The 13,994-nt window shown below is 46.5% G+C and overlaps 1 protein-coding gene across 1 annotated transcript in view; it reads left to right on the top strand.

Moving 5' to 3' along the window:
- The window catches only part of LOC135394220 (kyphoscoliosis peptidase-like), an 85,034-nt gene that overhangs the window by 68,213 nt on the left and 2,827 nt on the right, over positions 1 to 13,994 (top strand). Inside the window, exons 4-9 of the mRNA XM_064624836.1 lie at positions 3,985 to 4,216; positions 5,012 to 5,332; positions 10,195 to 10,310; positions 13,254 to 13,358; positions 13,463 to 13,620; positions 13,785 to 13,905. Coding sequence (XP_064480906.1) covers positions 3,985 to 4,216; positions 5,012 to 5,332; positions 10,195 to 10,310; positions 13,254 to 13,358; positions 13,463 to 13,620; positions 13,785 to 13,905 — 1,053 coding nt within the window. The remainder of the gene's footprint in view (positions 1 to 3,984; positions 4,217 to 5,011; positions 5,333 to 10,194; positions 10,311 to 13,253; positions 13,359 to 13,462; positions 13,621 to 13,784; positions 13,906 to 13,994) is intronic.

Here is a 13,994-nt window from a genome sequence, read left to right as displayed (position 1 = left end):
AGCGTTTCCATGTCTTTGCGACCGACTACAAAAAAGCACAGGAAGTATGGTCTGCTCGAAACCACATCGGAAGTGGACGGTAGAGGAGAAGAAGCGTGCCTTCCAAGGGCATTGGGAGGTAAAGTATCTGTTTGCGAATATAAACAACGTCCTGAAATGTGTGGTGTGCAAAAAAAACTGTTGCTGTTCCGAAAGAGTACAATCTCCGACGTCATCACGAAGCTCTTCACGAAGAACAGTACGCGGAATTTACTGGAAAGATACGTGAAGAAGGTGATGCGTCTCATATTGGCAGGAACAAGACAAAAAGACTTTTTCGTAGGTTAACAGAGAAAGTGAGGTCGCCGTTGAAGCAAGCCTCGCCCTCTCGCAGTTGATCGCAAAAGCGTCAAAACCCTTTACAGAAGGTCCTTTTACCAAGAACTGTTTCAATCGTGCAGCTGCAATTGTGTGCCCAACCGCAAAAGATTCTTTTGGGAAGATTACCCTTTCTGCACATACTGTCGCTAGGCGGGTTGAGAACATGGGTTCATTTCGAAGAATTTTTGTGCATGTTCCTTAGCGCTTGACGAACCCACGGTCATAAATGATATTGCTGAGTGCGTGGTGTTCATCCGCGGTGTCACGCACTACTTGAACATATACGAGGAACTGTTTGATCTGCTTCCTCTGAAAGCGACAACGACGGGGAGTGACCTGTGGAGCGCGGTACTAGCATCGAAGCAGCACGGGTCTTAAGTGGGAGGCTCTCGCGTCAGTAGCGACTGATGGAGCTCCTTCAATGGTTGGTCGCAATCTAGGTCTGGTAGCCCTCCTTAAAGAAACGCTTGCAGAGGAAGGCGTGCCCCCGAACCTTCCAGCAAGTCGCGGTATGCTACATCAAGGATGGACGTTGTCGTCAAGACCGTTAACTTCATTCGATCGAGAGGCTTGAATCATCGTCTGTTTGCCGATTTCCTTCAAGACTTGGATGCCAGGTACAAAGACCTGCCTTAGCATACAAAGGTCAGATGGCGCAGCAGGGGGAAAGTACCTCAACGTTTCTTCGATCTCCGAGATGAAATCAAGGAATTTCAAGGGGAAAGAATGCCCTGCAATGGTCACCCCGAATGGTTGCGTGACCTGGCGCGACAAAACTAATCACCTGAATATTCTGAATGTGGGCCTCCAGCGGAAAACTCGCTTGATCACAGAGATGTACGGCAACGTCAAAGGTTTTGTAAGAAAGTTGGAACTTTGGGAGAATAAACAGCTATAACGTCGAAGGATCTCTTCCACTTTCCTTGTCTAAAAGCCGTTGACTGCTAGAATGAGGAAACGCTTCGCACATACTCCTCGGCAGTGTCGGTGCTGCAGCGTGAGTTCATGTCAAGGTTTCATGACTCTGAGATCCTTGAGACAATATTTAAACTGCTCGCTGACCCTTTTCAGTTCGTTAAGCCAGAGCTCCAAGTGGAACTAATATATCTTCAGTGCAATTTCACATTGCGATAAAAGTTTTACGAAATCGGCGCTTCCGAGTTCTACAAATATGCAGAGAGGAAATCGTTTCCCTGCCTGATGCCTGACGTCAGCCGTGTTCTGTCGATGTTTGGAAAGACATACGCATGCGACCAGTTCTTTTCAATGATGAATATCAACGAGTCTAAGCTGAGGTCCCAGATGTCTGATGACTATCCTCGAGCCCAGTTGAGAATTGCCACTGCGGTCATGCCACTGCCATTGCCATCAATGAAGCCCTGAGACTTATATCAACGAGGCCCCCAAACAACTGGACTGTGCTTACGGACAGCAAGGCGGCGCTGCAAATATTATCTTCTCCTTGCTCCAAGATCGTCACAGACATCTGCTCCCTAGCCCTCACGACATACAGCCGTCTCACCACCTCCGGCCACAGCGTGTGGCTTCAATGGGGGTCCCCAGCCACATCGGCCTGCCGGAAAATACCCGCGCTGACGCTGCGACGAGAGGCGCGCACGGGGCATCTGCCACCACAATGACCACCACCATTCCTCTCACTCCATCGGCCTGCTTGATACAGATCCGCCGCCAGACGTCTCGCAGCACCCTCGCGTTTAGCGCAAACGCTGTAGCGGCAAACACGTTCCTCCACTCCATCGACCCGAGGATGGAACTCACCCTCTCCCAGCGGCTGTCGCGACAGGAGGAGTCGATCCTCCATCGCCTACGCCTCGATGTTGCCCTGACCCCACTGCTCCTCTCTAAGATGGATAGACGGACGTCCCCGATGTGTCCCTGCTGTGCTGCAGTCGCCGACATACGCCATCTATTGTTGCACTGCAAGCGGTACGCCGGCCCCCGAGCCGCCCTCGCCTCAAATCTCACTTCCCTAGGCCACAGGGAACTTTCCCTGGCGACGCTGCTGGGACCTGTCCGGCACTCTAGACAATGGGCAGTCACCCGAGCCCTCCTGTGTTACCTGAAGGACACTGGGCTGCTCAGCAGCCTTTGAGCCTTGAGCCACCCCATCAGCCACCCCATCGTCCCCTGCCACTTTCTCTTTTCCTTTTCTGCTTCTCTTTTCTCTTTCTTTCTCTGTTTTTCTTTTTTTCTCTTTTGGGTTGGGAATAGCAAGTCAGCCTTGGCCCGTCTGAACTTTCCCCCCCTCTCTCTATCTTTAATAAACATATCCCCCCCCCCCCCCGCTCACTGCGGTCAACCTACAAATGGAGCTCTGGAATCTGATGAGGAAGAAGAGGTTTCAAGTGTCGTCAGCGCATCATTAGGAGCGCGTCTTCCTGTAACATTGTTCGCGTTTAGTTTATTCCGAGGTTGGCTGTAATAAAGTCGGTTTTGTCTGTTCTACCGCGTATTTCCTTCGGGCTTCCCTTCTAGACGATAGGATCGCAGCCAACGGCATCCATGTATCGCCTGGAGTTCTGTGTCATATTAGAGACAGTTGAGAAAGTTGCCACTCGGCCTCTGCGTGGCCTCGGCCACGCGGTCCCCCAAATCATAGCGGCCACTGTCTGCGGCCCGTCGTGGTGTAGGCCAGGCCAATGCAACCCGCGACACACTCTGAGTGGGAGACCCCTTGTCTATAGCATCCCTAACACAGCCCCAACAGCTTCAGCCATGTTGAATGCATCAGCGGCTATGCATAGATGATGTACACATAAAAAGAGGTTCTAACGCGTATAGGTATTTGTTCGCTTTCATTCACATTCTCACTCTCTGATACGTCCTATATGACCGTCTGCACAACGATTAGTGAAGGAGCTGTTTTTTGTTTTGTTTTAATCTTTTCATAATTTTCTGCGTACCTGCCGCTTTTATCTGCTTTTGTTTGTTTGTTAGCTTTTGGGAATAGCAAACCAATATCGTGGCTAACTTTTCCCCTCTCTTTTTTTTTTCTTTGCATTAAATATATCCCCACCTTTTCGAAAACCCTGCAATTATTCAGAGCTATAAGCCACGGTACCGAACTATAGCTATAACTTCTAAGCTTACGTCTGCGTCCACACTGTTCGTTTGATGGTGGGATAACCAAAACAAAAGTGGAAATATGGTGGCTTGCGAGTATTAACCTTCAAACATCAGTCACCTTATTTTCCTTTCCCCACGTTCACGATAGAGTCCTGTTGTACATGGGACGCTACGTCCCAGGCACAACACAACTCTCGCAGAAAAAGCTACACGACATTAATTCAACAACAAATAAATTACGAACGATGATGTCATGAGGAACTGGAGAGAAATCTATTTTATTTACTTGCTACAGTTAGGAGCGTTTCGATGCAAGACGCTACTTGCGGCTAGATCGCAGTGCAAGCGCGGGGAATATAATGTCCACCGTTAAAGATATAGAGATTAGTAACTCCATCTTGAACCGTACATTTGAGTTTCATGCAGATAACTAAGGTGATAGGATTTTTTTTTTATGTCATTCAATAGTAAAATATCTCCTAATATTGTAGTGCCTTTGATTGTACTGCCACCCATGAGTGTTCTCCTATGTCGCAGGTCAACTCAAACAGAGCGCTCGACGACTGCAACGCGCCATTCAAGTGGCAATGGATGTGTAGAGCCGGACGACGTGCTCCGCGCACTTACTCCAGAGGCCGCCCCGGATTTGGACGAAGCAGTACGGACGCAGTCCTATTTGACGCGCATGGCGACAACGGACATCGAGTCACAAACAGATCCGGTCAGCAGAGCTCCTGCCGCAAATGCAGCGGGACATGAACATCACGAGGTTTGATAATTTGTGCATGACATCACTGCACCAACACCACCATCACTGCACTGTTCTTAAATAGCAGGGTATAAAAAATTGGGGGATATCGCTGCTGGGGAGGTTCAGGATCTTTTGGACGTAGAATTTACTTTGGTGCCATTCGTTATGTTAATTGGGTTAAGGAGTTGATGATTTTGACTAGTAAGTTGCCGCACTCGCGCTGTCAGTTCTGAAACAGGTGAAGAACCTCTCGCAAGACCGGACGGTGAGGGCCGCTGCCTGGTGATCGAGTACGGTTGAGAGCGTGTGGACGAAGTTGGTAGAGGATCCGTAGATGCCAGAGGTTCTCTCGGACACGCTATGCTCCGTAACGTCAAACCGATACATTAAAATTCTTGAATGCCACCCATGGAAAAACGTAACCAGAAGACGTTATACCACGTCAAAAAAAAAAAAAAAACACGTCAGCATCGAAGCTTTGCAGTGCCGTCATCCATGGATGACAGCTTTTGGGTTGGTCCAGGGATATTTCCGGGATTTTCGTCTGAGAGGGGTGACGCCCATGTCTGCAGCTTTTATGGCGTTTTCGGCCTTTCTGAACGGTATTTTTTTTTTGGGGGGGGGGAGGCGAAGGGTAGAAGATTTGGGGGCATTCGAGGGCTGCAGATGTGTGCTGGGAAAATTGTTGATGGCAGGGTAGACTTTCCTTGTCCCTGAGAGGACGCTCAGTAGTAATAGACGTTGCTATGGGCAAACGCATTTCGTGTTCAGAGCTGACACATCATGCTTAAGAAGTGTCTTCAAAAACTGCAGATGTTTTCGGACGACGAGCTGTCCTCTCCATATGCGCACATCGGCAAGAGTCACTCGGACGGCAGAAGCGCATTATGCGACAGCATCGCTCAAATCTTGGATGAAGTCGACTCGGATCCTTTGCCCAGGACAAAGTCCCGGAAACAAAGAGCGCCATCTGCACCCAAGAAAGTATGCAGGAGGGAGACCGGTGTGCAGACGGTCAACGACTTGGTCACCGATGAGGCTCCAGAGTACGCGGCACGACCACCTCCATGCAAGAAGAAAGAGATGATACCTTCCATGGCTGTCTTCCACGAAGTAGATAAGATTGCGCTTGAGGTAAGGTATGAATTAGAGTTGCGGTCCCTTCCTTCTCTGTTGCTTAGATTGCTAGGCGCGTATAATAAAGTATGCCATTTTAAAGCAATGCGATGATGGTATAAAGGGCGTCTGGACTTCATTCAGGTACCTATATGAGCTCATAAAAACAGAGTTCAATAGGCCTCCTACATAAATTATTCGCTTTCCGCTGCGGCGTATTCCACAACAGAAGACAACATGATTATGCACAGTGACGCAACAGATGTGGTCTTGCCAAAAAGGTCGACAGTCCTAGCTGACCTGTAGGGCGCGCGCGAGGTCTTCGATGTGTGGATCCTCTAAAAACTCCTGAACTCCTTCAGAGGGAACGAGTGTTGCAGACGAATTTTCGGTCAGAAGTGCGACCTCGCAGCTGTTCGCCACGCTGATGCCACGTCATACGGACCTGAATACGTCACTAGGAGATCGGATCAGGCCTCCAGGGTAGCGCCGCACCACTCATGGCTGCTCTGTGAGGGCGTCCTTGCAAGTTTAATCGCGCAGGGACAAGACGTCCTACAGCGCATATACAGGGTGTTTCTTTTTATCGGCAACAAATTTTCATAGGCGAGTTGCCTTAGGACGGTTTTACTTTTGTCATTGGATTACGCGACGGGGCTACTACTAGGAAACCGTATTTTTTCTCAGTTAGGAGACTAATTAAGGAAGATATTTCAATCAACTTTTTAATTATTGACTTTAGGGAGCACATTGCAATTGCGATATTAAAGCGTGATGTACACACGATGCGCTCGAGGCACAAATGAAGCACAAAAGTAATCGCAGCGCGCGCTACGGACCTAAGTGTTTGACCGCTGCCGTCTACTGTAAACCGCGAGTGGTCGACAGAGGAGCGTCAGCGACGTTGATATCTCCGCCCTCACTTAACGTCACAGAAAAAACGTCATACGCGATGTAGGGAACCCTTATCGCTGTATGTGTCACGATGTTTGTTTTGTATTTCTTTTTTGCTTTCTGTTCCACCTTCATGTGTTCGGAGTCACTTGCGGTATCACTCGTCTCATTCTGCTGGGCACGGCTCTCACCCTTCCCTTGTACGATAAGCGCTGACATGTAGCCGTGATGCGCAAAGCTCCTCGCAAGCGAAAAATAAAACTAGAAAACAAAGATCGTGAAACATACCGCGAAAATGGTTTGCCTGCATTGCGTGTGACGTCTTTCTGTGACGTTAAGTGAGGGCGGTGATATCGACGTCACTGTCGCTCCTTTGCCGATGATTTGCTGTTCACAGCAGTTGACGGAATCACAATACTTAGGTCTGTAGCGCGCGCTGTGATTACCTTTGTTCTTCATCAGTGGTTCGAGCGCATCATGTGGACATCAGGCATTAATATCGCAATTGCAACGTGCTCCTTAAAGTCAATAATTAAAAAGTTGATTAAAACATCTCTGTTAATTGAGAAAAGAAATACGGTTTCCTAGTAGCAGCCACGTCGACTAATCCAATGACAAAAGTAAAAGCGTCCTAATGCAACTCCCCTTTTTATGAAAATTTGTTGCAGATAAAAAGAAACACCCTGTATATATTGTGCATGGGACTTCTGGGGGCTGCTTGATGTAGAAAGCAGGGTCTCGAGCCATGCCAAATGTCGCTTCATTGCTCCTTTAAAGGAGCATCAAAGTGCAAAAATGTATCGCTTCATTTCATTCTTTCATTTCATTTTTGCACTGTAGTGTATTTGTTGCATCATAAGGAATGTACACGTAACTTTGCTATAGCTTACATTTATATGGAACTCATGATCATAGAACACTCGACGGCTAACGAGTAATATGGAATACCGTCAGTGAGTACCGTCACAGCAACACTCGTTGCCTTAGCGGCCATTGCTTTTCTTCTGCTCTGCTTTCCCAAACTTTACAACTTCATAGTTACACCTTATGAACCAAGAAACGCCAGTAAAGAGCCTGATTTGAGCAGTTACGATAATCTATACAAAATGTTCCGAGTATCGACTAGGAGTAATCAAGAGAAACGTGCTTTTCTTCTTCGTGTACGTGAGCAAGTAGAATGTCCGGAAATCAAAACAATAATGGCACGTTATAGAAAGGACAGCTTGCAATTGCTTGCTACAATTGATTGCGAGGCCCTGACAAGCGATTTCCGAGTACATTGCGTGGGCGATCAATGCTCCGAGCCCTCTTAATTTTAATCTGTCCCATTGGATTTCACGAAACCAAGTAATCTCTTAAATAATGCATATAGTACTACACATCTGGAGGACTTTCGATTTTTCGACGCTTTGGTAACTTGGGGCTGGAGATTAGACTTCATGAGCTCATCACTTTTTATTTGCTCCAATTCCAAAGAGCTGGAAAGATATCGCGCTTTAATTATTGCGTTGCTTCTATACGAGATCCCTGTTGCGTAAGGAGGGGACACTCGGAATCCCGTTATCAACGTTTAACGGATTATTCTCGATTACAGAAAACTAGATTATTGATTATGCCAATCGACGCGAGACTGGCAGGTGACCCTGGCTCGAATACGGGCGCCGGTTCTGCTGTTTGGGTGTTTCTTTTCTCTCTCTCTTTTTTTTTTTTTGGGGGGGGGGGGGTCCTGAGACGAAGGGGAGGGGCTTTAAGACTAATGTCGGCACATTTTCCTATGAAGTCGGCCTAGGACGCATGATCTCCCCGAGTAACATGCCGCCACGCCCGCGGGCAGATCGCCCGGCAATCGCCACCACTACCAGTGGAAGGCTCGCGCTCAGTCGTTCTCTTTCACGTGCCTTCTTTGGCGTCTACATCCTCCTCTATTTACAACAGTTCCCGTTCCAACTCACTAAGGAGCTTACGGAAACCGACGCGCTGACGCGGTCGATCGGCCGCTAGTCCAGTGGTGGACCGTCTAGGAACTGGTCGGAGCCTTGCCGAAAAACGCATTTGGAAACCGGAGAAAGAAACTGGTACCACGTGACTGCTACGACACGTGTGGCGCCATCTCTAGTCAAAAATGAGAGAGAGAGAGAGAGAGAGAGAGAGAGAAAGAGAGAGAGTGAGAGAGAGAGAGAACGGCCAGTCTTCCAAGGCAATGCAGAGATTATCACAGAATTATGTCTCTCTCTTTTCTATTTTGGCGAAAAATGTGTCACCTGTTTCGTAGCGGTTTTTCCCTCCTGATCCCGAAAGCACTTTCCGACAATGCTCTGCCCAGTTCCTTGCCGCTCCACCATGCAACTACCGACTGATATACCGTATGCAGCGCGCCGGTTCCCGAAACCTTACTGGAGATACTACTCAGCCCTCGAAAATTGCTACTTTGTAGCAGGGACCGGAACCGGAACTGAACCCGAACCGAAAACCGGAAAAAAACGTTATTTTCCATCGAACCTAAACCAAACCGAACAATTTTTTTGCTTGTCCTGAACTGAACCGGAACTGAACCGAAAAAATTTGATACGGTCACCGGTTCGGAAATCGGTTCAGAGGTGAAATACCTAAGTGTACTATCGACTGACCTTTTTTTTTTATTGTTTGTTTTTTGTACGATGCCAGATGAGACTAAATGTGTATCGCCAGTTTTTTGACGGAAGAAATGAGGGCCCTGACCGGGTTCTGCCAAAAGGCTTCCAGCACTTCGCTTTTGGCTTTCGAGACGCAGAAGAGAAGCAGACGACCATAGGAGTGCAATACAATAAAATATCAGAGCCCTGCTACTCCCTTCGGGTGCCCTGACCATTTTGTGCAACGAAGAGGCAGTGAAACTGAAACTATGCAAAACTTTGTGCGTTTCCCTAAGAACGCTTCGTCTTGTGAAGCAAGTGGTCGTGGCGAGGCAGCAGTAGACGCTTCCTGAAACGGTTATCTCACACCTTTCTCTTACAACCGTGTTGCGGTGAGAGTAAGCTCGCTTTCATGTAGCAAAATTACTGCCGATGAACCGGTTAAACCAGGACCAAAAAAAGTAACGGTTCCAATCCCCGTAAGTGTCCCGATCGCTGACCGTTTTTTTTTTTTTTTTTTTTTTTCGTTTCTCCCGGAGCCGATATACCTGAACCGGTTCAAGCTGATCATTTAGGTTCAGCGGAGCTAAACCCGAACCGAACCAATATGACTGAACTCGAACCCGAACCGCACCGAAAAAAATACCGGTTCCGATCCCTGGTTTGTAGATGTATGCTTACTCTCCTAGCTAAGGCCTCATTTACTGGCTGAAGGATTTGAAGGGTTGCTAGAGGACCTGTCTCGCACGCTTGTTACTTGTGGCAAAGTCCGCCACAGCCGAAAACGAAAAATTTATGGACTGTTCCTTTAATTACAGGGTGTGTGCAGATAACGTATGCCCACGTTTACGCACGTAACGCGTTGCTTCCTTTCCGGACGAACTTCCGGCGGTGCACAAGAGCGCATTTATACGACCAAAACAAACAAATAAATGTCGTGGTAACCAAACACTGCCTCACAAAATAATATCCATACAAACTTTGCTGTCCATGCATTTCGAATGGGCTATACCGACGCCGACATGGCTTTCTCTGGAGAGTTGTGCGCGGGTACCGCTAGGGGCGCTGACAGTGCAAAAACCGAAACTGCAACGTGGCATCTAACGGTAGCTGTAGTAGCTGGATGCAACTGCGCAGAGATCTCCATGCCCTATTGGAAATGCATGGAGAGCAAGATCTTTTGGCTATGTATTTTTTCTCACACAAACTTTGATTACCACGATTTATTTTGAGCAGCTTGAAACAGTCGCACTACAATGAAAAGTCACACATTCATGGAGTCTCCACTCAGTGCTGCCTCCATGTTTGCTGTATTCACTATTGCGATGCAGATTACGTTTCCACGTACAGTCATATGCTAATCTATTTGCGCAGGTTCCAGAAAGCAATCTCGGGTCGTTGGAGAGTCTTGTTCTCTACCTGTGTTCGTACTGCAGGAATGAATTACAGAAAATTCGCATGTTCTTTCGGTGGATCGCGGAAAATATCACGTAAGTATTCTGCTACTGTGCAGTAGTTATCTGTTTTATTATGTTTTGAGTAAAAGAAAAGGACACTGTGTTTAGGAAAATATATTTAGCTTGTGACATACGTAACAAGAACTTATGTTATTTACGTTTTTGGGGGGTGTTTAATGTAAAATAATCTGCGCTGTAGTTCGCGCAATTAATTACCGTACAAGCATCTATACGTAGCCATAATTGCTACTAAGTTGTAGTTCATACACCATGCTACCATGTGACACTATTATCTACGTACCATAATCACCTACTAAGATCGAGTTGTGGCATCAGGGAGGAGCACCCATGACTGTCATGCCTATACCTCGAAAAAACAAGGATGATACTCCCCACGCACAGATAGGGATACCTTTTGAACATGAACATCTCATGCTGCGACACGTGTGTGAGCAGGAACATGAGCAGAAACGACAAGACAATGACAAGTATACCACGTCATGGTGCCGCGACATTCATACGTCATGCCGCCCAATAGCAGCAGCAATCCGTGTCGGCAGCTAGTGACGTGTTTATCACAGTCAAAGAAACTGGAAAGAACGCGACGTCTGTCACGTGAGTGTAACAGACAGTGACTCATCATCTTCTTTGGTAATATATTCAACAGTCTTCGGCTGAGTTGCAAAGCTCCTAAACATGTGTGACTTCTGACAATCTTTCTTTTTATTTTTTCCGTGTTAGCGCCGCGAAGCAACTGTGGCTACTTCTGACAATCGAGCAAGACGTTCCCTTAACCTGTAGTATGGGCACGTCGCTATTGCCGAAATGTTCTCCGACCGGAGGCGATCACTACAGGGTGTCTTTTTTTGTTATACAGATTTTTTATTAAAAAACTATAAGGGCTATAGACATCCTGTTTTCACTTCTATCATCTCTGTGCCGGTGGACGTCCTTGGCCATCTGTTGCTCAAACGTCGAAGGACTAATTACCTAAAAATCGTTAACTAACTTTTTATTTATAAAAGCTACGAAGTTGTCCCAACGAGAACATTTGTTCCTTTCGGTCACCTGATATCGTAGCCGTTTTCAGAACAAAAATTCGTTCGATAGATCGTCCGCAAAAAAATTCGTGAAGGAACATCTTTTTTTTCTTCTTTATTTTGTTCATTGCGCATCTTCGGAGACGCGTCTTCCCTTCACCCGCCAATGTGAGAGGGTGAAGAAGCATAGTGCCCCCTCATGCGTCGAAGATGAGCTTTAACTTGGGGAAACAAAATAAAAACACACATTATAGAAGCGAAAACAGGATGTCTATTGCCCTAATAGTTTTCTTATGAAAACCTGTATCGAAGAAAAAAGACACCCTGTATAGTAGTTTTCCCTAAGGCCAGATAATATCCCATAGTAACTTCGGTAACCCCGGCCAGCAGCTGTGGTCTACGGTGTGGTCTGACGCACGTTGTACCGGTCCTCTCAAACTTGCATTCAGTACTTTGCTCTGCAGCGATGCCGTTGTCTTCGAAGAAAGCGGAGGCGACAGGCAGAACAGTGGATGTCAACTTTTGCTGGCATGTGTCAAAAGCCGCGTGGAGTCGTTGTAGTAATGCCCCTTCTGGAGATAGCACAGACATGCAACCCAGCAGCACGGGATTCCTAGTAAAGCAGCCCACCAAATCCTTTAATGGCGCCTCTGTTGGTACTTATTTTCCTTCTCAGGCGAAGCTTCGCGGGGTTCTGCCGACAGACAATTTCCGGATTCATGAGAACGACGTCTGGGACGTTTATCCCGCTTCTAGTGTCGGAAAATGTGAGCTCTATGCGAGCTATTGGTCCTCCCATACTCCTTCAAAAACAAAAAACACACACACACAATTAAGAAGAAGATAGACTACATAGAAAGTACAGGCCTATTACTCTCAAATATTACGCTTGAATATACTTGGATACCACTATACTACGAAAAAGAAAGAACGGGTGTGGCAGAGTTTCCATGAAGCATAAGTACTGTCTTCTGGTAGCACAACCGCCTTACGGGTACGGTCTTATAGAACTGGTAGAAGTGTACTGTTTCGACTGCTGAACACTAATCTCGCAGGAGGTCATGTGGTCAAAATTACATTTTATAATAATCGTGTTAGATAAGGTTCTCACACAACAGTACAGTTAAATCCACGTTAAAAACAATAGCTTTTATCGTTACAGCGATGGGTTCATTCTAAAATATTATAATGACAGAGCCTGGAACCAGAAAACACGTTAGTTAGAGATATTAATAAGCTAAACAAAACAAAACCAAATGGTAGTGCTATACCTATAGCGGCTATACGAGAGAGAAATTGACCTTTTTCACAACGGCTTATGCGCATGCGCATGACCTTGAGGCGCCAGGAGGGTTATCTCCGTCTTCATTAAATGACAGAAGCGGGGACCAATGGGGAGACCGCAAGAACAGCGCGAGCTCGTTGCTCCCACTCCGGACCGGTTTTGGTCCTTTGTGCTACCCACGTGGATTCGTTTTGACGCGCTTCGAGCGTGGTTCGCTGGAGAGCCGCTAGGATACGACGCGTATGTGAAAATGGTCAATTAAATTGGGAATATTCTCCATTGTTTACATAGTTTGGTAGAAGAATGCCGAACATCGTTCAACGAGAGTTAAAGTAATCGAGATTACCAAAATCGTAACCAGAATATCAAGCAAAGCTTGAATACAGCATTTCATCGTGATTGTATCAATGGTCATAGCGACCGCTGTCTCATACTAGGAAATGGCTATCGTAGTGCCAATACTGCTACTCCCACTACGAGATTACGTATATGTATGTCAACAAGGCTTTCACAGAGGAACAATTTTACAACTATACTGCGAGAACTACACTGTTTGTTACTTTGTATGCAGTTTATATAGATTATCCGAAACCTTTGATCTGTTTCAAACGTGCATGCCATTTTAAGATAAACTAATTCTTTACCTGACAGCTATGACTGGAAGCACATGGAAACTAAGCTAGAACCAGATGAGATCTTTCACTCCAAAGAAGGTGTCTGCAAAGACTACTGCCTTCTATTCAGCGAAATGTGCAGGTAAGTGTTAGGCTATGGTTCAAAGTACGAATGAAAACGTGCGTGCATGTACTGTACGTGCACCATCTGTTTGTCCGTCTTGCTCAACAACCGCTATTTGACAGGCTTGCCGGAATTCGCGAGAAAACGCTGCAAGGCTTTGCTAAGGGATACGACTACAGACCAGGCCACCAGTTCCATCCAGGGCAAGATGTAACGCATGCATGGAATGCCGTGTTCATATTTGGTGCATGGAGGTTCATAGATACAACCTGGGGCACTGGTACGTACGATACGTTTAAGATACCCGCATAAGTCCATGATAAGCATAACATCAACGGTAACGTTAAGGAAACACGCCGTATTTGTCAAGCACATGTAGGAGTATTGTAATTTCAATTATTTTTGTTGAACACAATAATGCAGCAAGTGTATAAATGCTTACAGGTTATACTGACCACACTGGAAAATTTCAAAAGAAAATCAACGAGCACTTCTTCCTGACGGATCCCGAAATCCTCATCTGGACTCATTTTCCGTATGACGAAACAGAGAAAAACTATTCCAGGTAAGAAAATATCATTCCAGTGGAATCGATATGTGTATGCAGTGTATGCAAATAAATGTCACGTGTAAACAAAATGAGCTCGTACGTAT

This window comes from Ornithodoros turicata, chromosome 5 (assembly GCF_037126465.1).
Source record: "Ornithodoros turicata isolate Travis chromosome 5, ASM3712646v1, whole genome shotgun sequence".
NCBI classification, from domain to species: Eukaryota; Metazoa; Arthropoda; class Arachnida; order Ixodida; family Argasidae; genus Ornithodoros; species Ornithodoros turicata.
Note: the sequence above shows the minus strand (reverse complement) of the source record. Positions and strands in the feature narration are given on the sequence as shown.